This window comes from Schistocerca cancellata, chromosome 1 (genome assembly GCF_023864275.1).
Source record: "Schistocerca cancellata isolate TAMUIC-IGC-003103 chromosome 1, iqSchCanc2.1, whole genome shotgun sequence".
NCBI lineage: Eukaryota > Metazoa > Arthropoda > Insecta > Orthoptera > Acrididae > Schistocerca > Schistocerca cancellata.
Genome location: NC_064626.1, coordinates 80307404 through 80333589, shown reverse-complemented (window position 1 = coordinate 80333589; position 26186 = coordinate 80307404). Strand labels below are relative to the sequence as shown.

Below are 26186 nucleotides of genomic sequence, written 5' to 3'. Positions count from 1 at the left end.
TTGTTTCACCATGTATCAGCATTATCCTTAATTTATGAGCATGAGTGTAGTTTAGTCACTCCTGACACAGGGAAAAGAGCAGAATGAATGCTTTACCTGCCACCCTTGGTGTGGCCTGCCTGAGTGATTTTCACAATTCCCTAAGTAGCTAACGGAATGGTTCTCTACATGTGCCCGAGAAACGCGCCACACAAGCTGTTGAACTGTAGATACGAACTGCAAACGCTGCTGCTGGCACACTGAGTGGCAAAATGCAGTTTCAGCTGCGCTTGAAGTTGTGCGACAGTAATGAGCACGTATGAGTTAAGGTACGTTTACAAGCACCATTTCCGCAAGAAAGAAAGAAGGAAGGAAGATCAGGGTCTAACGTTCCGTCGACAATGAGATTATTAGAGCCGGAGCACAAGCTTAGATTGTGTCAAGGCTGGGGAAGGAAATCAGCCGTGCCTGTAGAAAGAACCATCACGGTATTTGCCTGGAGCGATTTACGGAAATCACAGAAAACCTAAATCAGGATGATCGGACGCGGAATTGAACCGTCGTCCTGCTGAATGCGAGTCTAGTGTGCTAACCACCGCGCCACCTCGACCGGTAACATTTCTGCAATGTGGCTGCAATATTACTGATGCAAAAGGTACGTACTGGTAGTTCGCCGAGGTGTGGCCCAAATATTGCCGGTGTTGTCCGCCGGAGGTGGAGAAAGTCTCTTACGGTTGGTCCATATCTACCTCTACCTCTGCCTCTGTCTTTGTACGTAAGTGCTACCGTTTCATACTGCTCCCTCTTTCTCGCTTCAGCAACGGGGCTTTGCCGAGTCCCGTGAAACGACGTGATTTCGAGTTAGAAAGTTTACGTAGATGCATTCGATTTGTTTGTTGTCTACCGCAATGGAGAATCGCAGAAACGAGAGAATCGTCAATTTCGTAAGTGCGAAACATAGACGACCAGAGATAAGAAAGTAGAAACTTCAAGACCGCAATATGAAAAAGACAGTTGGCAAGATGTTGCCGATGAGCACGTAATCACACGTGATTAGTCCTGCAAAAAATTTCGAAGTCTTCGAATATATGTAAAATACGAAGAAAATAGCTGAATCGTCGGTGCTAGCGTCGTTTTAGGAGATGTATAGCAGTCAGTCATAACTGTGTTCCACAAAAGCTCTAAGATTTATAAACTTTTCGTAAGCTTCATTACATGTGTTTCGGTGGTCAGTGACAGCAGTTTGTCAACTGTTATTTTTAATGATTACTTCCATCATCCCATAACACTGATCGTAGATGTCTAAAAATTTCGAAATTGCTAGTTCTCTCACAATAAACTATTAAGATAAACGTTTGATTGTTATTTCAAATTCACCTTAATGAATTCCTTGAGTAATTCTACGAAATCGTGACAGTCATCTAGTACTGAGCGGCATTTCAATGACAAGTGTACTTCAAACACGTACAGAGTGGTCATAATAAAACTTTTGGTATTTGAGAGGGTCCCCAATAAAAAAAAAGTGACAGTAGGAAATTAAACTTCTCAGCAACATTTGTAAGGACATGCAGATGGGAAATAACGAATAAACCATTGAAAGAAACACATTTTAATTTCCACATGAGAGGGTAACATTTGATAATTGTGTACTGTTTGTTCCAGGTTAAAAACACTGCTCTGTGTGAAGATCTTCTCCATCCGCGACAGCTTGGAACCTCACTAGATACTGCTTTTCTGCTGCCCAAAACACCTCAGGCGGGATGCTGTCTACCTCCCTCGCTTTGTTTATCTTCAGCCTCCAATGTGTGTCTCGTTGGTAAATTTCATATCATTTCATTTTCATTTAATTTATTGCATATTTTAAGACTTGTTGCCTGATATTTTAAAATGCATTTCGTGCATAATACAATTTTACTTGTAATAGTACACTGAAGGCACGAAGAAACTGGTATAGACATGAGTATTCAAATACATTGTTTTTAACAGGCAGAGTTTGGCGCTGCGGTCGGCAATGCCTATACAAGTGTCTGGCGCAGTTGTTAGTTCAGTTACTGCTACTACAATGCCAGGTTATTAACGTTTAAGCGAGTGTGAACGTGGTGCTATAGTCGACGCACGAGAAATGGGACGGAGCATCTCCGAGGTAGCGCGGAAGTAGGAATTTTCCCGTACGACCATTCACGAGTGTCCCGGGAATATAAGGAATCCGGTAAGAATCAAATCTATAACATCGCTTCGGCTGGAAGAAGGTCCTGCAAGAACAGGACCAATGATGACAGAAGAGAATCGTTCAGCGTGACAGAAGTGCAACCCTGCTGCAAGCTGCTGCAGATTTCAATGCTGGGCCATCAACAAGTGTCAACGTGCGAACTATTCAACGAAACATCATCGATATGGGCTTTCGGAGCTGAATGCCCACTCCTGTATCCTTGATGACTGCACGACACAAAGCTTTATGCCTCGCCTGGACCCGTCAACACCGACATTGGACTGTTGATGACTGGAAACATGTTGCTGATCGGACGAGTCTCGTTCCACATTGTACAGGGTTATTACAAATGATTGAAGGGATTTCACAGCTCTACAATAACTTTATTATTTGAGATATTTTCACAATGCTTTGCACACACATACAAAAACTCAGAAAGTTTTTTTAGGCATTCACAAATGTTCGATATGTGCCCCTTTAGTGATTCGGCAGACATCAAGCCGATAATCAAGTTCCTCCCACACTCGGTGCAGCATGCCCCCATCAATGAGTTCGAAAGCATTGTTGATGCGAGCTCGCAGTTCTGGCACGTTTCTTGGTAGAGGAGGTTTAAACACTGAATCTTTCACATCACTATGTGTGAAACTTGCCCACACGCGTTCAACCTTTTCTTCGCTCACTGCAGGCCGACCCGTTGGTTTCCCCTTACAGAGGCATCCAGAAGCTTTAAACTGCGCATACCATCGCCGAATGGAGTTAGCAGTTGGTGGATCTTTGTTGAACTTCGTCCTCAAGTGTCGTTGCACTGTTATGACTGACTCATGTGAGTTCATTTCAAGCTCGACATACGCTTTCTCGGCTCCTGTCGCCATTTTGTCTCACTGCGCTCTCGAGCGCTCTGGCGGCAGAAACCTGAAGTGCGGCTTCAGCCGAACAAAACTTTATGAGTTTTTCTACGTATATGTAGTGTGTCGTGACCATATGTCAATGAATGGAGCTACAGTGAATTTATGAAATCGCTTCAATCATTTGTAATAGCCCTGTATTGGACGTGCACGTGTATGGAGACAACCTCATGAATCCATGGAACCTGCATGTCACCAGGGGACTGTTCAAGTTGGTGGAGGCTCTGTAATGGTGTGGGGCGTGTGCAGTTGAAGTCATATGGGACCCCTGATACGTCTAGATACGATTCTGACAGGTGACACTTACGTAAGCATCCTGTCTGATCATCTTCATACATTCATGTCCATTGTGCATTCCAAAGGACTTCGGTATTTGCAGCAGGACAATGCGACACCCCCACGTCCAGAATTGATATAGAGTGGCCTCAGGAACACTTTGCTGTGTTTAAATGCTTCCGCTAGCCACCAAACTCCCCAGGCATGAAAGTTATTGAGCATATCTGGGACGCTTTTCAACGTGCTGTTTAAAAGAGATGTCCACCTCCTTGTACTCTTCCGGATTTATGGACAGCCCTGCAGAATTCTTGGCGTCAGTTCCCTCCAGCACTACTTCAGACATTAGTCGAGTCCATGCCACGTCGGGTTGCGGCACTTGCGCGTGCCCGCGGGGACACTACACGATATTAGACAGGTGTACCAGTTTCTTTGGCTGTTCAGTGTACATTGGATAAAATTTGTTTTGAGGAATAAAACACGGGTAACAACAATGAGTTTCAAAGAAAATTGAGTTAGTTGTAGAAAAGGGGTGCTAAAATAAGAAATGTTAGCAACTTAAAGATAGGAAAGGGACGATCAGCAATATTTTTGCTTTGTGTCGCTATTCCAGGTGGGAGGGTCTCGGCAGAAACATCGAGCCTACCCACCTAAAGTAGCGTGCAAAATTGTGTCTTCTTATATTGCTAAATGAAATACATCGTGAGTGAATCTGTGTACCTGTTTATACTGTCTATGAAACTACGAGGGCAGTTCAATAAGTAATGCGACACATTTTTTTTCTCGGCCAATTTTGGTTGAAAAAACCGGAAATTTCTTGTGGAATATTTTCAAACATACCCGCTTCGTATCGTATAGTTTCATTGACTTCCGACAGGTGGCAGCGCTGTACGGAGCTGTTAAAATGGCGTCTGTAACGGATGTGCGTTGCAAACAACGGGCAGTGATCGAGTTTCTTTTGGCGGAAAACCAGGGCATCTGAGATATTCATAGGCGCTTGCAGAATGTCTACGGTGATCTGGCAGTGGACAAAAGCACGGTGAGTCGTTGGGCAAAGCGTGTGTCATCATCGCCGCAAGGTCAAGCAAGACTGTCTGATCTCCCGCGTGCGGGCCGGCCGTGCACCGCTGTGACTCCTGCAATGGCGCAGCGTGCGAACACACTCGTTCGAGATGATCGACGGATCACCATCAAACAACTCAGTGCTCAACTTGACATCTCTGTTGGTAGTGCTGTCACAATTGTTCACCAGTTGGGATATTCAAAGGTTTGTTCCTGCTGGGTCCCTCGTTGTCTAACCGAACACCATAAAGAGCAAAGGAGAACCATCTGTGCGGAATTGCTTGCTCGTCATGTGGCTGAGAGTGACAATTTCTTGTCAGAGATTGTTACAGGCGATGAAACATGGGTTCATCACTTCGAACCTGAAACAAAACGGCAATCAATGGAGTGGCGCCACACCCACTCCCCTACCAAGAAAAAGTTTAAAGCCATACCCTCAGCCGGTAAAGTCACGGTTACAGTCTTCTGGGACGCTGAAGGGGTTATTCTGTTCGATGTCCTTCCCCATAGTCAAACGATCAACTCTGAAGTGTATTGTGCTACTCTTCAGAAATTGAAGAAACGACTTCAACGTGTTCGTAGGCACAAAAATCTGAACGAACTTCTCCTTCTTCATGACAACGCAAGACCTCACACAAGTCTTTGCACCCGAGAGGAGCTCACAAAACTTCAGTGGACTGTTCTTCCTCATGCACCCTACAGCCCCGATCTCACACCGTCGGATTTCCATATGTTTGGCCCAATGAAGGACGCAATCCGTGGGAGGCACTACGCGGATGATGAAGAAGTTATTGATGCAGTACGACGTTGGCTCCGACATCGACCAGTGGAACGGTACCGTGCAGGCACACAGGCCCTCATTTCAAGGTGGCGTAAGGCCGTAGCATTGAATGGAGATTACGTTGAAAAATAGTGTTGTGTAGCTAAAAGATTGGGGAATAACCTGGTGTATTTCAATGCTGAATAAAACAACCCCTGTTTCAGAAAAAAATGTGTTGCATTACTTATTGAACTGCCCTCGTAGTACTATATACTACACGTTTAAGTGCTTGTGTAGAGCATAACCATTGCAGTATTTGTCTTCCTTCAACTAAATGTAGTCCTAATGTTGTACGGGGTGACAAGTACTGAACTATACGAAAAAACAAACGTAAATTAGTTACAAACTACTGCCTGCACACACTTTATTTGACATGTAAACGTCACTACAGATATTCAGATTTAGGTAATGACATGTTCGATATGCCTGCCATCATTGGCGATGATGTGGCGCAGACGAATAGCGAAATTCTGCATGACACGCTGCTCTCAATGACATCCTGAATGGCTGTTTTCAGCTCAGCAATGGTTTTGGGGTTATTGCTGCACAACTTGTCTTTAATATAGTCCCACAAAAAGGAGTCGCATGTCTTCAGATCCGGAGAATATGGCGGCCAATCGAGGCCCATGCCAGGGGCCTCTGGCTACGCCAGAGCCAGAATGCGGTCCCGAAAGTGCGCCTCCAGAACATCATTATTCTTCTTCGATGGGGTCAAGCTCTGTCTTGCATGAACCACATCTTGTCAAAATCACGCCATACAGTCACTCGCTGAGGGTGAAGAGACTTATCAATCACGAAATGCGGCTTCTCAGTTCACCTAATGACCCAATTATGCTTATTGACGAACCCAACCAAATGAAAGTGGGGTTCGTCGCTAAAACAAGCCATACTGTGCAAACTGATTCATATCACGCCCCGCGGCCAACTGTGCAATTTGAACGGCCTAACGCAAACCGTCCAGAAGTTATGACAATTTTATTTCATATAGTTGAATAATTGTCACCCTGTGTGTGTGCTGTTATGCTATGTTTGTGTGCATGATCACGCCACTGGTTGGAGGGATGCCTCGCCATCCCGTGTGGCATATTCCTTAGATGTAATGATTGTCTCGTTGCTTACATTAGTCATTTTCCTTTACATTATTTAGCTATCGCATTTAAATGCAGTTTAGATACATGAGTCAATCAGTTGCTATGTCTGCTTTTCTTATAATCATCTATTTTATGTGTTATGCGTCTTGTGTTATGAGTCTGTATCTCATCTTGTTATTGTGCTCGTGTCATTTTCGGTGTCTACATCTATATCAGTTCCTGCGACTTTGTCAGAGTTTGTGTCCTCCCACGGGGTCTTGTGTCGTGCTTGTTACGTGAAATTACAATGAAATGAATATCCCTAGCTGCATACAGGCGTTGATGTAAGTCAACGGGGACAGTGGAAAATGTGTGCCCCGACCGTGACTCGAACCCGGAATCTCCTCTTGCATGGCAGACGCTCTATCCATCTGAACCACCGAGGACACAGAGGATAGTGCGCCTGCAGGGACTTGTCTCTGGCACGCCTCCCGTGAGACCCACATTCCCAACTTATTGTCACTATATTCATAGTGCCCCTGCCCGCTTTACTCATGCTTGTTGTGTGTCTGTTTGAGAACTGCCGCATGGATTTTTTGGTCTATAGTCGTCATGCAGTGTTGTTGAAACCTTATCAACGATGTTATCTAGAGCACACCGTCTGGGTCGCGTAACATTACTTTGATGTCATTATATTCTGTTACAGGTCTTACGTGTGTGAGGGTATCGCAATGTATTGCCACGTCTTCAGGGGAATCATATGCCCCAGATGTGATCGTAGCGTTGCTAAGGCCCACGGGGTTGTCGTCTCCTCTTCCTGCTGCCGTGTGCCAAGGCGCCAGCCGTTTAACTGACTCACGTCTACTATGTTTTCCACTGTTATTTCTAGGATCTTGTCGTGGCTGCCCCTCTTTAGCCAATATGTCACTACTCTGTGGCATATAGCGAAGTCAGTGGGGCAACTGTCCAGAGCCACACACAAGGCTTCTACTGATGTGGCGGCAAAAGCATCCGGCACTCTGAGTAGTATGCTCCTCTGTTCTCGCCCCACTACATTTCTATAGGTCGCCATATGCCCATGCGCATGCTGCAAAGTATGCTATGGCTTTCAACAGAGCTGTGTGATGCGTTCGTAGCGTCTTCAGAGGTAGTCGGTATTGTGTGGTATTAGCCTTGCAAGTTTGTGCATTAATTTCGTCGCCTTGTCAATTGCCAGTCTTGTTTGCACACTGAAAATAAGTGACTCGTCAATATGTATTCCTAAATATCGTGTTACTTGTTTCTTCTTTATGTTAATGTTGTCTAGTTTAATAGTTGGGTTCCTTTTCAGTGTCCCTTTGAGTAATAGATATACTGTTTTGTTTGCAGCTATTTTGTGACTGTTTCGACTACACCAGTTCATTATACTCATGAAAAGTTATGTGGTTTTCGTCACTTAAAACTTCCGGGCTATTACGCCATGGTCGATGAATAAAACTTTCTCCTACCGTTACCTCTCTGACTGCGGGAGACATTCTCAGAGGTAAAATGGCGAACTGCAACACGAATTCGAGGGAGCGCCGATTATGTAGGCAGTGTAGAGGGCACCGCAGTCTGTCTCGTGGCGTCGGCTGCGAGATTATCGCTGGTATTGCCAACATTCTCCATTAAAAGTAATCGATCGTCAGTACTATGTTGCAATGTTGACATCCAAATTTTGTCTAATTTAACACCTTCCTCTTTTCCATTAAAATAATTATGGTGTTTATAGATCTCAAGGCAAACCTACGTTTCTAGCATTTGTAGACGTAGAGAAAGCTTTTGACAATGTTGACTGCAATATTCTCTTTCAAATTCTAAAGGTGGCAGGGGTAAAATACAGAGAGCGAAAGGCTATTTTCAATTTGTACAGAAACCAGATGGCAGTTATAAGAGTCGAGGGGTATGAAAGGGAAGCAGTGGTTGGGAAGGGAGTGAGACAGGGTTGTAGCCTATCCCCAAAGTTATTCAATCTGTATATTGAGAAAGCAGTAAAGGAAACAAAAGAAGAATTCGGAGTAGGAATTAAAATCCATGGAGAAGAAATAAAAACTTTGAGGTTCGCCGATGACATTGTAATTCTGTGAGAAACATCAAAGGACCTGGAAGAGTAGCTGATCAGAATGGACAGTGTCTTGAAAGGAGGATATAAGATGAACATCAACAAAAGCAAAACGAGAACAATGGAATGTTGTCGGATTAAATCGGGCGATGCTGAGGGAATTAGATTAGGAAATGAAATGCTTAAAGTAGCAAATTAGTTTTGCTATTTGGAGAGCAAAATAACTGATGATGGTCGAAGCAGATTGGATATGTAGACTGGCAATGGCAAGGAAGAGGAGAAATTTGTTAACATTGAAGTGAAACGTGGACGATAAATAGTTTAGACAAGAAGAGAATAGCTTTCGAAATGTAGTGCTACAGAAGAACGCTGAAGATTAGATGGGTAGATCACATAACTAATGAACAGGTATTGAATTGGAGAGAAGAGAAATTTGTGGCACAACTTGACTAGAAGAAGGGATCGGTTGGTAGGGCATACTCTGAGGCATCAAGGGATCACCAATTTAGTATTGGAGGGCAGGTTGGAGGTTAAAAATCGTAGAGGGAGACCAACAGATGATTACAGTAAACAGATTCAGAAGGATGTAGGTTGCAATAGGTACTGGGAGATGAAGAAGATTGCACAGGATACAGTAGCATGGAGAGCTGCATTAAACCAGTCTCAGGACTGAAGACCACAACAACAACAGATCTCAATAGCCTCCCTCCACATGCGCGCACGGTAATTCGATGTTCTACATATGAGACTCGTTTCAGTGAATTTCATTTCGTGATCACCCTCTTGGTAAAGATGTTCCGCTATGGCAGATTTATCTGTATGTTCTAGGCGGAAATTCCTCTTGTTTTCAACGAGACAGGTGTTAACACTTCTTTTTGTGGTATCACTATAAACCACTCCACAACTACAAGGAATCTTACACACACCCGGTGTAGCCAAAGGATGTCGTATATCTTTTGCTGATCTTATCTTCCTGGTGAGTGAGAAGGTAGTTTCCACACCGTACTTACTCAACACTTTCCCAGTGCCATCTGTAATCGAACAGATGAATGGAAGTAGAACTTTCCCTTTGGGCTGCCGTCGTTTCTCATTGGTCCTGATTCTCTCCCTGTCTCCTTGTCAGAAGGATCCGACTACAAAGATTTTAAAAATCACTAATCGACTGGTGGAAAGCGTCTTCATTCTCCTGTGACAATAGGAAGCCACTCTGCAAAACGGAAGCGTACCCTCCTAGGCTCTATGAACTACCTAAAGTGCACAAACCACACGTTCCTTTGATGCCTATTGCGAGTGCTCTCCCACCCACGAATTAGCTGGACACCCTGCCTCATTGCTACAACCTTATGTTGGTGGAACGGATAGTCATATTAAAAATTCATATCATATAGTTGACAAACTAAAAGAAATGCACGTGGGCCAAAGTCATATCCTTGTTAGTTTTGATATCGTGTCGTTATTTACCGCGATTCCAGTGAATGAAGTTATCTCATGTATAGATTATTTTTCCAGCAGATATTACGTAGTTATTCAGACACTGCTTCACCACGACCTATTTTCAATACAATAATTATCTTTATGAACAGATTTACGGGGTGGCTATGGGTAGTCCTCTTAGCCCAGCTGTTACCAAGTTGTTTATGGAAATCTTTGAACAACAGGCGTTGCAGACTGCTAGAAAAAGGCAGCAAGGTGGTTTCGTAGTATGCGCACACGGTGCAGCGGAGTTCATTGTCTTCCTGGTACATCTCAGTAGTATCAATCCGAAAATACAATGTACTGTGGAGACGGAGAACAACGGCCAGCTATATTTTTTGACCTCAGCCAACTTGTTTAGGAGGCAGATTGGCTGTATGTTTTGGATCAATTGGAACCCTGTCCTCTTGTTTCTTGATAATGACCTCGTTGGCTGTTTTCCAAAGAGATATGTTACTCTACCCTATTGCAAAGCGTCGTTTAGGATGTCCATCAGAAAGGGGGTGATCTGTGTGGTTGTATTTTCAAGAGTTTACTAAAGTATTTCATATGGGCCGGGCGCCTTTCTATTTTTAAGTCTAGCTATCGCTATCACTATCGCTAGCGCTACCTCTTCACTGGCGAAAGGGGTGGTAGCCCCACCGTTTTCGTAATTGCTACGAGAGCAGTTCAATAAGTAATGCAACACATTTTTTTTCTGAAACAGGGGTTGTTTTATTCAGCATTGAAATACACCAGGTTATTCCCCAATCTTTTAGCTACACAACACTATTTTTCAACGTAATTCCATTCAATGCTACGGCCTTACACCACCTTGAAATGAGGGCCTGTATGCCTGCACGGTACCATTCCACTGGTCGATGTCGGAGCCAACGTCGTACTGCATCAATAACTTCTTCATCATCCGCGTAGTGCCTCCCACGGATTGGGTCCTTCATTGGGCCAAACATATGGAAATCCGACGGTGCGAGATCGGGGCTGTAGGGTGCATGAGGAAGAACAGTCCACTGAAGTTTTGTGAGCTCCTCTCGGGTGCGTGTGAGGTCTTGCGTTGTCATGAAGAAGGAGAAGTTTGTTCAGATTTTTGTGCCTACGAACACGCTGAAGTCGTTTCTTCAATTTCTGAAGAGTAGCACAATACACTTCAGAGTTGATCGTTTGACCGTGGGGAAGGACATCGAACAGAATAACCCCTTCAGCGTCCCAGAAGACTGTAACCATGACTTTACCGGCTGAGGGTATGGCTTTAAACTTTTTCTTGGTAGGGGAGTGGGTGTGGCGCCACTCATTGAGTGCCGTTTTGTTTCAGGTTCGAAGTGATGAACCCATGTTTCATCGCCTGTAACAATCTTTGACAAGAAATTGTCACCCTCAGCCACATGACGAGCAAGCAATTCTGCACAGATGGTTCTCCTTTGCTCTTTATGGTGTTCGGTTAGACAACGAGGGACCCAGCGGGAACAAACCTTTGAATATCCCAACTGGTGAACAATTGTGACAGCACTACCAACAGAGATGTCAAGTTGAGCACTGAGTTGTTTGATGGTGATCCGTCGATCATCTCGAACGAGTGTGTTCGCACGCTCCGCCACTGCAGGAGTCACAGCTGTGCACGGCCGGCCCGCACGCGGGAGATCAGACAGTCTTGCTTGACCTAGCGGCGATGATGACACACGCTTTGCCCAACGACTCACCGTGCTTTTGTCCACTGCCAGATCACCGTAGACATTCTGCAAGCGCCTATGAATATCTGAGATGCCCTGGTTTTCCGCCAAAAGAAACTCGATCACTGCCCGTTGTTTGCAACGCACGTCCGTTACAGACGCCATTTTAACAGCTCTGTATAGCGCTGCCACCTGTCGGAAGTCAATGAAACTATACGAGACGAATCGGGAATGTTTGAAAATATTCCACAAGAAATTTCCGGTTTTCTCAACCAAAATTGGCCGAGAAAAAAAATGTGTTGCATTACTTATTGAACTGCCCTCGTAATTTTATCATGTAATGCGGCATGGGGTTGTTGGTTTTAGGGTAAAGACTCATAATAAGACGCCACCGCCTTATATGGGGTACCTAGTTATTATTACTGTTGGTACCTGACGTCTACTGGCAAGTATCTGTACTTGTTCTATAGGCGTCACAGCGCCACCTTATGACTGGGAGGAGTTGGTGACCTGCATGCGTTTGTTTGTCTCTGCCATCTACAAAAAAATTGTAGTGTTACGGAAATCAGGGTGCATCGTTGTTCGGAGTTGGAGATTTTGACTTCATAAGTGCTTTATTTATTTCGTTTTAATGGTAAGTACAAGTTCTTTCAGTATTTATTCACTTCCGTACATCTGTATAGCATGTCATTATGAAGGGAAGTGAAGATGGCAGGGAACTTAATTTGGGATGGCTAGTGATATGTACGAGGCTTGTTTTTTTTTTAAAGTAAGTACCATTCTGAAATTAAAAAAAGACGTGCTAAGATATCTCAATAATTTTATTTTTACATGAAAGCCTGTACCTTAATCTACTTTTCTACATGATTTCCGTCAATATTGAGGCACTTGTCACAACGTTGTACCAGTTTTTGAATACCCTCCTCATAGAAGTCTGCCGCCTGACTTGTTAACCACTGCATCACATCACCACTGTTTTGACTTCGTCGTCGTCTTGAAGACGCTGACCGCCCAGGTGTTTCTTCAAGTGCAGGAACAGATGGTAGTCACTGGGCGCAAGATCCGGGCTGTACGGAGGATGATCTAGAGTTTCCCATAGAAAAGATGTGATGAGATCTTTGGTCTGATTCGCCACATGCGGACGGGCATTGTCTTGCAGCGAAACGATGCCCTTGCTCAACTTGCCACGTCTTTTGTTCTGAATTGAACGGCGCAGATTGTGCAATGTCTTACAGTAAGCTGCTGCATTGATTGTCTCATTACGAGGCAGAAATTCCTCAGGCAATACTGCTTTTGCTGCAAGACAATGCCCGTCTGCATGCGCTGTTGGCAACGCCCATGCGTTGTCATGGAGAAGGAGAGGTTAGTTGGCATTTTTGTGGCGACGGACACTGTCAAGTCGTTTCTTCGGCTTTCTGAGGGTAGTACATTACACTTGCATCATGAAGGAGGACATCGAACTGAATAAACCCTTCAGAGTCCCAGAAGACCGTTGCCATCGCTTTACAAGCTAAAAGTGCGTCACTGAACTTTTTCCTCGGAGGAGAGGTGGTGTGGCGCAACTCTACGGATTGCCGTTATGTTTCCGGTTCGAAGCGATGAACCCATTTTCCATCGCCTGTGGTGTTCGACAAAAAATTTTCACCATCAGCCTCGTAACACGCAAGTATTTCCGCACAGATTGTCTTTCGTCGCTCTTTGGGGTCTCCTGTTAGGCGGCGAGCAATCCAGCGGGCACCCACCTTTCACTACCCCAACTGGTGGACGAGTTTTTCAGCACTACCAACACTGATGTCCAATTGAGCAGCCAAGCGTTTGATAGTGATCCATCGATCACGTCGAATGAGTGAGTCTGCACGTTCCAACACTGAAAGACTCACAGCTGTGTGCGGCCGATCGGCTAGTGGGATATACAGGGTGTTTCAAAAATGACCGGTATATTTGAAACGGCAATAAAAACTAAACGAGCAGCGATAGAAATACAACGTTTGTTGCAATATGCTTGGGACAACAGTACATTTTCAGGCAGACAAACTTTCGAAATTACAGTAGTTACAATTTTCAACAACAGATGGCGCTGCGGTCTGGGAAACTCTATAGTACGATATTTTCCACATATCCACCATGCGTAGCAATAATATGGCGTAGTCTCTGAATGAAATTACCCGAAACCTTTGACAACGTGTCTGGCGGAATGGCTTCACATGCAGATGAGATGTACTGCTTCAGCTGTTCAATTGTTTCTGGATTCTGGCGGTACACCTGGTCTTTCAAGTGTCCCCACAGAAAGAAGTCACAGGGGTTCATGTCTGGCGAATAGGGAGACCAATCCACGCCGCCTCCTGTATGTTTCGGATAGCCCAAAGCAATCACACGATCATCGAAATATTCATTCAGGAAATTAAAGACGTCGGCCGTGCGATGTGGCCGGGCACCATCTTGCATAAACCACGAGGTGTTCGCAGTGTCGTCTAAGGCAGTTTGTACCGCCACAAATTCACGAAGAATGTCCAGATAGCGTGATGCAGTAATCGTTTCGGATCTGAAAAATGGGCCAATGATTCCTTTGGAAGAAATGGCGGCCCAGACCAGTACTTTTTGAGGATGCAGGGGCGATGGGACTGCAACATGGGGCTTTTCGGTTCCCCATACGCGCCAGTTCTGTTTATTGACGAAGCCGTCCAGGTAAAAATAAGCTTCGTCAGTAAACCAAATGCTGCCCACATGCATATCGCCGTCATCAATCCTGTGCACTATATCGTTAGCGAATGTCTCTCGTGCAGCAATGGTAGCGGCGCTGAGGGGTAGCTGCGTTTGAATTTTGTATGGATAGAGGTGTAAACTCTGGCGCACGAGACTATACGTGGACGTTGGCGTCATTTGGGCCGCAGCTGCAACACGGCGAACGGAAACCCGAGGCCGCTGTCGGATCACCTGCTGCACTAGCTGCGCGTGCCCTCTGTGGTTGCCATACGCGGTCGCCCTACCTTTCCAGCACGTTCATCCGTCACGTTCCCAGTCCGTTGAAATTTTTCAAACAGATCCTTTATTGTATCGCTTTTCGGTCCTTTGGTTACATTAAACCTCCGTTGAAAACTTCGTCTTGTTGCAACAACACTGTGTTCTAGGCGGTGGAATTCCAACACCAGAAAAATCCTATGTTCTAAGGAATAAACCATGTTGTCTACAGCACACTTGCACGTTGTGAACAGCACACGCTTACAGCAGAAAGACGACGCACAGAATGGCGCACCCACAGACTGCGTTGTCTTCTATATCTTTCACATCACTTGCAGCGCCATCTGTTGTTGAAAATTGTAACTACTGTAATTTCGAAAGTTCGTCCGCCTGAAAATGTACTGTTGTCCCAAGCATATTGCAACAAACGTTGTATTTCTATCGCTGCTCGTTTAGTTTTTATTGCCGTTTCAAATATACCGGTCATTTTTGAAACACCCTGTAGGACATACTGCACGACGTTGTGGCGATGATGACAGACGGCTCGCACAACGACTCACCCTGCTTTTGTTCACTGTCAGGTCTCTGTAGACATTCTGCAAGCACCTATGAACACGTGTGATGCTCTGTTTTTCCACCAAAAGAAACTCAATTACAGCTTTCTGCTTGGAACGCACCTCCGTTACCGACGCGATTTTTAAGTACACTTACCAGAACTTCATGAAGCCATATTCCACTAAGTCCTACAACAAATTTCCCATTTTTCAAACGAAAGTGGCTGAGAGCAAATGTATTGTACCACATACTGAATGCCCGTTGTATTTGTCACCATAAAATTGTTATTTTTTAGATAATTGTGATGTAAAGAAAGGTACTATATGTGTGAAGCCCTGGCCCGATGTAAGAGATGGCCTGATGGCCCAAATCAGATCAAGTTAAGTAAATAAAAAATAATTAAATAGCAGGAGAGTTGCATTAACTTTTACTGCAGTTCGCATTCCTCCAATTTACAGCTATACTGTGCCTGCCTGTGTGATTGTACCTTTTAGATATTATTCTCGCATCTGGAAGTTTTCAGAGCGGTTCTAGGCGCTTCAGTCAGGAACCGCGCGACCGCTACGGTCGCAGGTTCGAATCCTGCCTCGTGCATGTATGTGTGTGATGTCCTTCCGTTTCAGTATTAAAAAATGTCTTTTTGTTCTTATTTCAAGTTTATCCAATTCAGTATTACGTTGACGGAGCCCTTTTCGCGTTGATTAAGCAGTATTTTCCTCACTTTCCAGCCACGGTACAATGTCGTCGGTGACAGTGGAGAAGGTTACCGAACCCTGCAAGTTAGGAGAGGGGCCACACTGGGATGCAGACAAGAAAGTCTTGTACTTCGTCGACGTCGGGTCAAATCGGGTGCATAAGTACGACCCGGCGACTCGTACTCTGAAGAGCCTCACTCTCGGTAAGTACTGTTTTACTCGCTTGTACTCAACACACCGATCAGCCAAAACTTTGTGACCACATGCTCAACAGTCTTGGTCCAAATTTCAAACACAATGCAGCAACGATGTAAGAGACACCGAGTCGACAAGAATTTGGTGGTTTTCCAGAGATAAACGTATTGAGGAACTTTGATAATTTCCTTCTTTTACACTCCTGGAAATTGAAATAAGAACACCATGAATTCATTGTCCCAGGAAGGGGAAACTTTATTGACACATTCCTGGGGTCAGATACATCACATGATCACACTGACAGAACCACAGGCACATAGACACAGGCAACAGAGCATGCACAATGTCGCCACTAGTACAGTGTATATCCACCTTTCGCAGCAATGCAGGCTGCTATTCTCCCATGGAGACGATCGTAGAGATGCTGGATGTAGTCCTGTGGAACGGCTTGCCATGCCATTTCCACCTGGCGCCTCAGTTGGACCAGCGTTCGTGCTGGACGTGCAGACCGAGTGAGACGACGCTTCATCCAGTCCCAAACATGCTCAATGGGGGACAGATCCGGAGATCTTGCTGGCCAGGGTAGTTGACTTACACCTACTAGAGCACGTTGGGTGGCACGGGATACATGCGGATGTGCATTGTCCTGTTGGAACAGCAAGTTCCCTTGCCGGTCTAGGAATGGTAGAACGATGGGTTCGATGACGGTTTGGATGTACCGTGCACTATTCAGTGTCCCCTCGACGATCACCAGTGGTGTACGGCCAGTGTAGGAGATCGCTCCCCACACCATGATGCCGGGTGTTGGCCCTGTGTGCCTCGGTCGTATGCAGTCCTGATTGTGGCGCTCACCTGCACGGCGCCAAACACGCATACGACCATCATTGGCACCAAGGCAGAAGCGACTCTCATCGCTGAAGACGACACGTCTCCATTCGTCCCTCCATTCACGCCTGTCGCGACACCACTGGAGGCGGGCTGCACGATGTTGGGGCGTGAGCGGAAGACGGCCTAACGGTGTGCGGGACCGTAGCCCAGCTTCATGGAGACGGTTGCGAATGGTCCTCGCCGATACCCCAGGAGCAACAGTGTCCCTAATTTGCTGGGAAGTGGCGGTGCGGTCCCCTACGGCACTGCGTAGGATCCTACGGTCTTGGCGTGCATCCGTGCGTCGCTGCGGTCCGGTCCCAGGTCGACGGGCACGTGCACCTTCCGCCGACCACTGGCGACAACATCGATGTACTGTGGAGACCTCACGCCCCACGTGTTGAGCAATTCGGCGGTACGTCCACCCGGCCTCCCGCATGCCCACTATACGCCCTCGCTCAAAGTCCGTTAACTGCACATACGGTTCACGTCCACGCTGTCGCGGCATGCTACCAGTGTTAAAGACTGCGACGGAGCTCCGTATGCCACGGCAAACTGGCTGACACTGACGGCGGCGGTGCACAAATGCTGCGCAGCTAGCGCCATTCGACGGCCAACACCGCGGTTCCTGGTGTGTCCGCTGTGCCGTGCGTGTGATCATTGCTTGTTCAGCCCTCTCGCAGTGTCCGGAGCAAGTATGGTGGGTCTGACACACCGGTGTCAATGTGTTCTTTTTTCCATTTCCAGGAGTGTATTTCCTCCATCTCAGCTGCATTGATAGAAAATTCAGCTGTAGTTGTTACCGGTTTCGTGCTGCAACACATGTTTTCGAACCACACGTCCTAACATGATTTAAGAACATGTCATAGAATAATGTGTACAAACAGTATGTATGTCCGTATTGTACGTATTCGTGTGTTTATAGACATACCTTGCTACTAAACGTAGTTACTCATACAGTATGGTGCCAAAAGACACAGAAAGAAGTATACGGTGAGCAACCAAGTATTCTCACTGATCTTAGCCTACACGTCCACTGCTGCTGACTGACACATTCAAACTGACAAATATTACCTACAGTAGTCAACAGGACACCTCATTGGCGCCGCCCTCGTACGTACGTGCACGCTAGTGTCGCTGTTTGTTAGTTTTCTACGGTGCTGTCCCAACCGTTGTCTTTCTTATTGATAAAATTTTAAAAACAAATAAATATCAAATTTACGGTATAGAAGATGTTGACGATTTTGTTTTACAAAATAACGTGGCATCGAAATGGAGATATGGATTTTACGTTACAGGAAATGTTAATTTTTTTCCCAAAAAAACGTAGCGTCCAAGTGGAACATACAAAGCCAGGATGCGACGAAATAGCGCACCCTCCTGCATACAACACAATATTTTTGTAGCAGAGTAAAGTAGCAAGCATTACTACCTTGCACACCGGAAGTCAATGCTAAAACCTAAAATATGTTGTTCATTATTGCATGTTGTCCACATACTGTGTAAAATAAGATAATGAGAAAGATATAAAAGATTTACGGCTTTACAAATTACATTATTGGCGTAACCTTTGATATCAAACCCACACCAAGCCGACACAATCATCATTAATGGCGTGATGGCCATATTCAAAGTAAAAAATTATTTCTGCATTTATCATACAAACACAATAATCGCAGGTAAAAGTATTATATAAAATGTTGATTGTATATCATTACATAGGACTACATTACAAAGACCATGTTACAACTATTATGCGCCACCAGGGGACGTCCAGATTTTGGTCTTACACACTTGAACAAGTGTATCAAACGAATAGGTATGCGCGCAGGCTAAGCGCGATAGTAATACACCAACATATGCTTTTCGCGCAGGAAGGAAGTAACCGTAAATACCGCTCACACATACGGCACAGCAGATTTTTGTGTGACCGATGCGTACTGCATCTTACAATGCCTGTCTGGGAAGAAAGCATATGTTGTCAGATATTTTCAGTCTTTGTTCGATTTCTACTTTTGTTACAGAAAATAACTGGAATGAAAAACCTAAAATCAGTTATTTCAGAAACCGGTTATTTTGAGCAGTTTCTAGTCAGGTGGATATAAACGAAAATCGGTTGTTCAGCGATAACCGCCGTACGTACTTGTTTCGAGAAGTCTTTCGCCTGGATGACAGCCTATCAGGACACGACAATCGAGCTGGGGAAATAAGAAGCGTGGTTCATCCGACCACGCGACAGTTTCCGATTGATACGCGTTCCAACCTGTAAGATGCCGTGCCGCACTGCAGTCGTAATTGATAATACATCTACATCTACATGGTTACTCTGCAATTCACACTTAAGTGCCTGACAGAGAATTCATCGAACCATTTTCATACTACTTCTCTACCATTCCACTCTCGAATGGCGCGTGGGAAAAAGTAACACCTAAATCTTTCCGTTCGAGCTCTGATTTCTCTTATTTTATCATGATGTTTATTTCTCCATACGCAGATGGGTGTCAACAAAATATTTTTGCATTCGGAAGAGAAAGTTGGTGGTGATTGAAATTTCGTAAATGGATCTTGCCGCAAAGAAAATCGCTTTTGTTTCAGTGACTGCCACCCCAACTCGCGTATCATATCAGTGACACTCTCACTCCTATTGCGCGATAACACGAAACGGGCAGCCATTCTTTGCACTTTTTCGATGTCCTTCGTCAATCCTACCTGGTAAGGATCCCATACCGCGCAGCAATATTCCAGCAGATAACGGACAAGTGTAATGTAGGCTCTCTCTTTAGTGGGTTTGTCGCATCTTGTAATTGTTCTGTCAACAAAGCGCAGTCTTTGTTTCGCCTTCCCCACAATATTAACTATGTGGTCTTTCCAATTCAAGTTGCTCGTAATTGTAATTCCTAGGTATCTAGTCCAATTGACAGCCCTTAAATTTGTGCGATTTATCGTATAGGCCTACCCAAAATTTAGCAGATTTCTTTTAGTAACAATGTCGATGACCTCGCACTTTTCTTTGTTTAGTGCCAATTGTCACTTTTCGCACCATACAGAAATTCTGTCTAGATCATTTAGTAATTGGAATTGATCGTCATGATTTTACTAGACGGCAAATCACAGCGTCATCTGCAACAATCGAAGGGAGCTGCTCAGATTATCACCTAAATCATTTATGTAAATCAGTCACTTGTGAGGAACGGTATCAAAAGCCTTCTGGTAATCTAGGAATATGGAATCGCCCCGAGATCCCTTGTCGACAGCACTTATTACTTCATGAGAATAAAGAGTTAGCTGTACTGCACAAGAACGATATTTTCTGAATCCGTGTTGGTTATGTATCACTAAGTCATTTTCTTCAAGGTGATCCATAATGTTAGAGTACAATATATGCTCCAAAACCCTACTGCGAATTCAGGTCAGTGATATGGGTCTGTAATAAGACGGGTTACTGCTATTTCCCTTCTTGAATATTTGTGTGACCTGTGCTACTTTCCTGTCTTTAGGAACAGACCTGTCGTGAAGTGAGCGGTTTGTATATGGTTGCAAAGAAAAGCGCTATTGTGTCTGCATACTCTGAAAGGAACCATCTGGACCGGAAGACTTGCCTTTCTTAAGTGGTTTGAGTTGTTTCGCAACACCTAAGATATTTACTTTTATGTCACTCTGTTCTGGTTTCGAATTCTGGAATATTTACTTCGTCTTCTTTCGTGAAGAAATTACGGAAAAGCCGGCCGCGGTGGCCGTTCAGTTCGGAACCGCGGGACTGCTACGGTCACAGGTTCGAATCCAGCCTCGGGCATGGATGTGTGTGATGTCCTTAGTTTAGTTAGGTTTAAGTGGTCTAAGTTCTAGGGGACTGATGACCTAAGATGTTAAGTCCCATAGAGCTCACAGCCATTTTTGAATTACGGAAAACTGTATTTAGTAACTCCGCTTTAGTGGCACTATCATTTCCATCGCTATCGCGCAGTCGGTTTAACATTGCACGTAGAGCTCATTTGCTGTGGAATGCCATGTTAAACAATGCGCGCTAAATAGTGTTCTGCGAAACGCTTGTACCTCCTCCAGCACTGTATTCTGTCATTCCATATACTGCAATCGGCGCCTGTCCTGCTCTACAGATCAGACAAGCCGCCGACCTCCACGTTCTGTGAGGGGACATGGGCGTCCAACAACTTGTGACCTACTTGTGGCATCACCGTCGCACAACCACGTTTTATAGACGCTCACGGGAGAAGCACGCTGACAACGTTTCCGAGATCCACGTTCCAGCTGCCAGGCCATGACAATCTCACCAGTTCATCAGAGCCGTTTGTGGAAGTGTGTTGTCCCATTTGTAACCCATATCGCCCCTAGAATGAGTCTCTATTCGTCTATGGCGTACGGGAACATACTGAAATTTATTATAATGGCGTTCAATATTAAACTCCCGCTGACCAGCGAGAATACTATCACATATTATACAGGGTGATTCAAAAAGAATACCACAACTTTAGGAATTTAAAACTCTGCAACGACAAAAGGCAGAGCTAAGCACTATCTGTCGGCGAATTAAGGGAGCTATAAAGTTTCATTTAGTTGTACATTTGTTCGCTTGAGGCGCTGTTGACTAGGCGTCAGCGGCAGTTGATGCTAAGATGGTGACCGCTCAACAGAAAGCTTTTTGTGTTATTGAGTACGGCAGAAGTGAATCGACGACAGTTGTTCAGCGTGCATTTCGAACGAAGTATGGTGTTAAACCTCCTGATAGGTGGTGTATTAAACGTTGGTATAAACAGTTTATAGAGAATGGGTGTTTGTGCAAAGGGAAAAGTTCTGGACGGCCGAGAACGAGTGATGAAAATGTAGCACGCATCCAGCAAGCATTTGCTCGCAGCCCAGGAAAATCGACTCGCAGAGCTAGCAGAGAGCTGCAAATTCCACAATCAACTGTATGGAGAGTCCTACGAAAAAGGTTAGTTATGAAACCTACCGAGGCGATGGATCGGCCGCCAGGCAGCCCGTGACAGAGCACTTCATCACTGGCCTCCAAGAAGCCCTGATCTTACCCCCAGCGATTTTTTCTTATGGGGGTATGTTAAGGATATGGTGTTTCGGCCACCTCTCCCAGCCACCATTGATGATTTGAAACGAGAAATAACAGCAGCTATCCAAACTGTTACGCCTGATATGCTACAGAGAGTGTGGAACGAGTTGGAGTATCGGGTTGATATTGCTCGAGTGTCTGGAGGGGGCCATATTGAACATCTCTGAACTTGTTTTTGAGTGAAAAAAAAAACCTTTTTAAATACTCTTTGTAATGATGTATAACAGAAGGTTATATTATATTTCTTTCATTAAATACACATTTTTAAAGATGTGGTATTCTTTTTGAATCACCGTGTACATTTCGAATTTTCACGTTTTTGCACAAAGAAAAAATGATTCTCTCATTCCTTTTTAAAAGATGGCAAATCTCCACTTCTCGGTTTCCTTGATTCACTCTGCATTTTCCGGTTCTTGAAATACAACATTCACTACGTAGTGGTCGCTTCGCTTCAACGTCCGCAGCTTAGCCTGGTACTACACTGCCGCAACCTGCCGGCTGTCGCCACTGTCCCGTTCGACGATTGCACGCGAGCAGCACACGTGCAGCGCCGTGTGCTCATGAGCCGCGTGCAAAGTTTGCCCGCCCCTGGTCTATGCAACCAGTCACATTAAAGTGACCAACGCCTGTGTTAGACGTAAGCGTACAGTAACCATTTACAGATGGCAGGTGGCAGTATTAGCAGTGAAAGGGATATAAAGCGTATTAGGGGAACACGAAAAACAGTGCAGTACTTGTCGTAATGCGGGAAAGGAGCGATCTATCTGACGTCCAAAAGGACACGATCATTGACTTTGGCGTCAGGGGGGAACCATTTCCGAAACGGCTAAATTTGTAACGGTTCTCGTGATGCCTTGGTTTAAGTATACAGTACGTGGCAAAATTCCACTACGCAAAAGCAGCGCCGAGGCAAATGTTATGTACCACGGGTCACAGATGACAGGGGTGAAAGATGGCTGTGAATATGTGTACGGACGAATGGAAGTGCAACTGTTGAGCAACTGACCTCCCAGATGAACCAAGAGGCTGCCAACAGTGTCTCTTCGACGAATGTTGATGCCTATGTGGCTCCACAGTAGGCGCCTGGTTCATGTACCCAAGCTGACGTCAGTACCGAGCGGTTCTAGGCGCTGCAGTCTGGAACCGCGCGACCGCTACGGTCGCAGGTTCGAATCCTGCCTCGGGCATGGATGTGTGTGATGTCCTTAGGTTAGTTAGGTTTAAATAGTTCTAAGTTCCTGGGGACTGATGACCTCAGAAGTTGAGTCCCACAGTGCTCAGAGCCATTTGAACCATTTTTTGACAGCTGTTCTTGGGCGACGGAGGCTGGAATTCGCACGCCAGTGACGCAACTGCACGTCCACTGATTGGCGACAGTTGGTCTTTTCAGATGAATCACGTCTTATGCTCCATCGGACAGATGGCCGTTGGCGTGTAAGGTGTGAAACATCTGGAAGCAAACAACATGTGACCATAAGGGAGCGTTATGCCCTCGGGAATATTTTCGCGGTGTTCCCTGGGTCATCTCCTCATTCTGGATGGCACAATGGATCAACACAAGAATTGATCTATCCTTGGGGACCATGTCCACCACTACATGCGGTTTGTTTTTGCCTCTGCTCGATGGCATCTACCAGCTGGATAATGCAACATATCACACAGCTCGCAGTGTACTTTTGTGATTCGGCCACCAAACTCCCCGAATTTAAACTCAGTCGAGAATCTGTGGGACCATCTCTATCGGGCTGTTCGCACTATGGAGGAAAAAACAAAGCACTCCGTCTTCAGGCCACAAGTGGTCCACCGGGACCATCCGACCGCCGTGTCATCCTCACCTGAGGATGCGGATACGAGGGGCGCATGGTCAGCACATCACTCTGATGGTTTTCTGTGACCGGAGGCGCTACTATTCGGTCGAGTAGCTCCCCAATTGGCATCACGAGGCTGAGTACACCCGGAAAAACGGCAACAGCGCATGGCAGCCCGGAAGGTCACCCATCCAAGTGCCGGCTACATCCGACAGCGCTTAACTTTGGTGATCTGACCGGAACTGGCGTAGCCACTGCGGCAAGGCCTTTGCCCTATGGAGGAAAGGCATTGTTCTTTTCAAGGGAACACTATGGAGGACATTTAGAGAAGCGGTATTTGAAGCTGACTGCTGGACGATTCTGTTGCCTCCAACATTTCTTACACGAAAGGATCACAGAGATAAGATAGAAGAAATTAGGGCACATACGGAGGCACATAGATAGTCGTTTTTCCCTCGTTCTCTTTGCGAGTGCAACATGAAATGAAATGACTGACAGTGGTACGGGGTACCCTCCGCCACGGGTCGTAAGGTGGATTTCGGAGTAGATGTGGATCCTCAAGCGCAGACCTAGCGCAGCTGGCCACAACAATGGAGTCGGCATGGCTCCACATCCCTGTCGATACCTTCCTCACTAACTCTGCACCTATCGCACTGCGCTGCAACTGCTGGCTATTCGGGGTTTTGACAGGAGGTCATATTAATGTGAGGGCAGTGCATTTTCCTCACAGTGTCACATGGCCGTGACACAATCAGGCGGCATGCAGCCTCGCGATGGACAATGGTTATAATGTTTTGGCTCATCAGTGTATTTTCTAGTGAAACATTTTATCAAGTCAACAGGATGTGTATAAGAAAACGCTGTGAAGCACTCACGACTGTCATATTTCTCAGTAATTATCGAAATAAGAATTACAATAAATCATTGGTGTGAAGCGGCCTGCGACATGGGGTTCATTGTTCGATGTGATCAAAAAGGAATATAGGAGGACAGTGATTACATATATTGCTTATGAAATGCAGCAAATAAGTAATTCACAGTAAGATACAGTTTTAATGGTTCAAAGTCCTGCATTTGAGAGGTTTATTGCAAAAACTGGACAAGTCCAAAATTGTCACTTTTCAGGAATAAAACAAAAGAAAACTTTTCCCCTTTTAAACTGAATCACGTAAAAAGTCCAAACGATATTCATAGCATAACAAATAGAAGTATCTTTTTCAATAATGTTCGTTTTTAAATATAGTCTGTAGTTAAGAGCATTTTTTTCCTTTGGACTTGTCCAGTCCCAGTAAAAAATTAAGAAAAAATTTCTAATATTTTTCACTGGTCTAATTTATGCTGTCTGGTAATACGTTACAACAAACTGAAAATAGAGTTTCTGTTATTCCTATTGTTCCAATTATTAAGAGGGTCATTTAATAATTTAAGACACAAATTGATCTGGGGAAAAAACTGTTTCTAGGCCAATTTTGGTACTTTTACGGCTTTAAGTTGGCATCTCTGGGATGAGGCCTGATCAGCTGGTGTATCAACATTGTTTTGTTTATAACCTCAAAAATACGTATGAAGATGGCGAGTCCGCTTGAGACGTCCACATTAGTTGAACAACGTTCTGTTATTCGCTTTCTACTTGCTGAAGGCGAGAAATCAGTGTATATATACTGTAGAACGTCTAAATTTTATGATGAAGGTTGTATGAATCGTGTAAATTTTTACAAGTGGGGGGAGCAGTTCAAAAATGGTCGCGACCCAGTGGCTGGCCGACCAGTTGCTGTTTCAACTCCCTCACTTGAAAGTCGAATTGATGACATTATTCGTGCCGACAGCCGTGTGACTGTGGAAATGATAGGTAAGGTTCAAGTTAGTACTGTTACAGTTCATAACATTACCTGTAACAAGCTGAAGTACGGTAAAACATGTGCAAAATGGGTCCCAAACGAGATGATGCGGCTGTACAAGGGAACAAGGTTGAGCGTGCACAGAGCTAAAGGAACGTTATGAAAGAGAAAGTGAGCACTTGCTCAACAAAATTTGGACTTGTCATGAAACTTGGGTTCACTATTAAGACCCAGAATCAAATAGACAAAGCATGGAGTGGAAGCACACTAACACCCCTGTCAAGAAAAAATTCAGAACCCAAGCATCAGCAGGAAAAGTCACGTTGATGGTGTTTTGGAATGCTGAAGGTCCAGTTTTTTTCTGATTATCTCGAATTGCAGAGTACGATGAACAGCCAATACTACTTGGATTTGCTTTTAAACAAGGTGAAGTCAGCCATGAGAGAGAGACGTCGTGGATCTCAGAGGAGAGGTGTGGTTCTCCAGCAAGACAACGCACGTTCTCATGTTGCTCAACTAACCCGTGAAACCATCGACAAATTGGTTGTAAAGTATTGCGTGATCCCCCTTACAGTCCTGATTTAGCACGTAGTGATTTCCATTTGTTTCGTGCACTGAAGGAGGCATTTCGTGGGAAGAGGTTGCGGGACAACAA

The 26186-nt window shown here is 45.0% G+C and overlaps 1 protein-coding gene across 1 annotated transcript in view; it reads left to right on the top strand.

Annotated features, from left to right (window-relative positions):
* Positions 1-1703: 1703 nt before the first annotated feature.
* The window catches only part of LOC126175629 (regucalcin-like), a 103912-nt gene continuing 79429 nt past the window's right edge, over positions 1704-26186 (top strand). The window contains exons 1-2 of the mRNA XM_049922930.1: positions 1704-1786; positions 15777-15946. Of these exons, the coding sequence (XP_049778887.1) occupies positions 1740-1786; positions 15777-15946 (217 nt within the window). The 5' untranslated portion in view covers positions 1704-1739. The remainder of the gene's footprint in view (positions 1787-15776; positions 15947-26186) is intronic.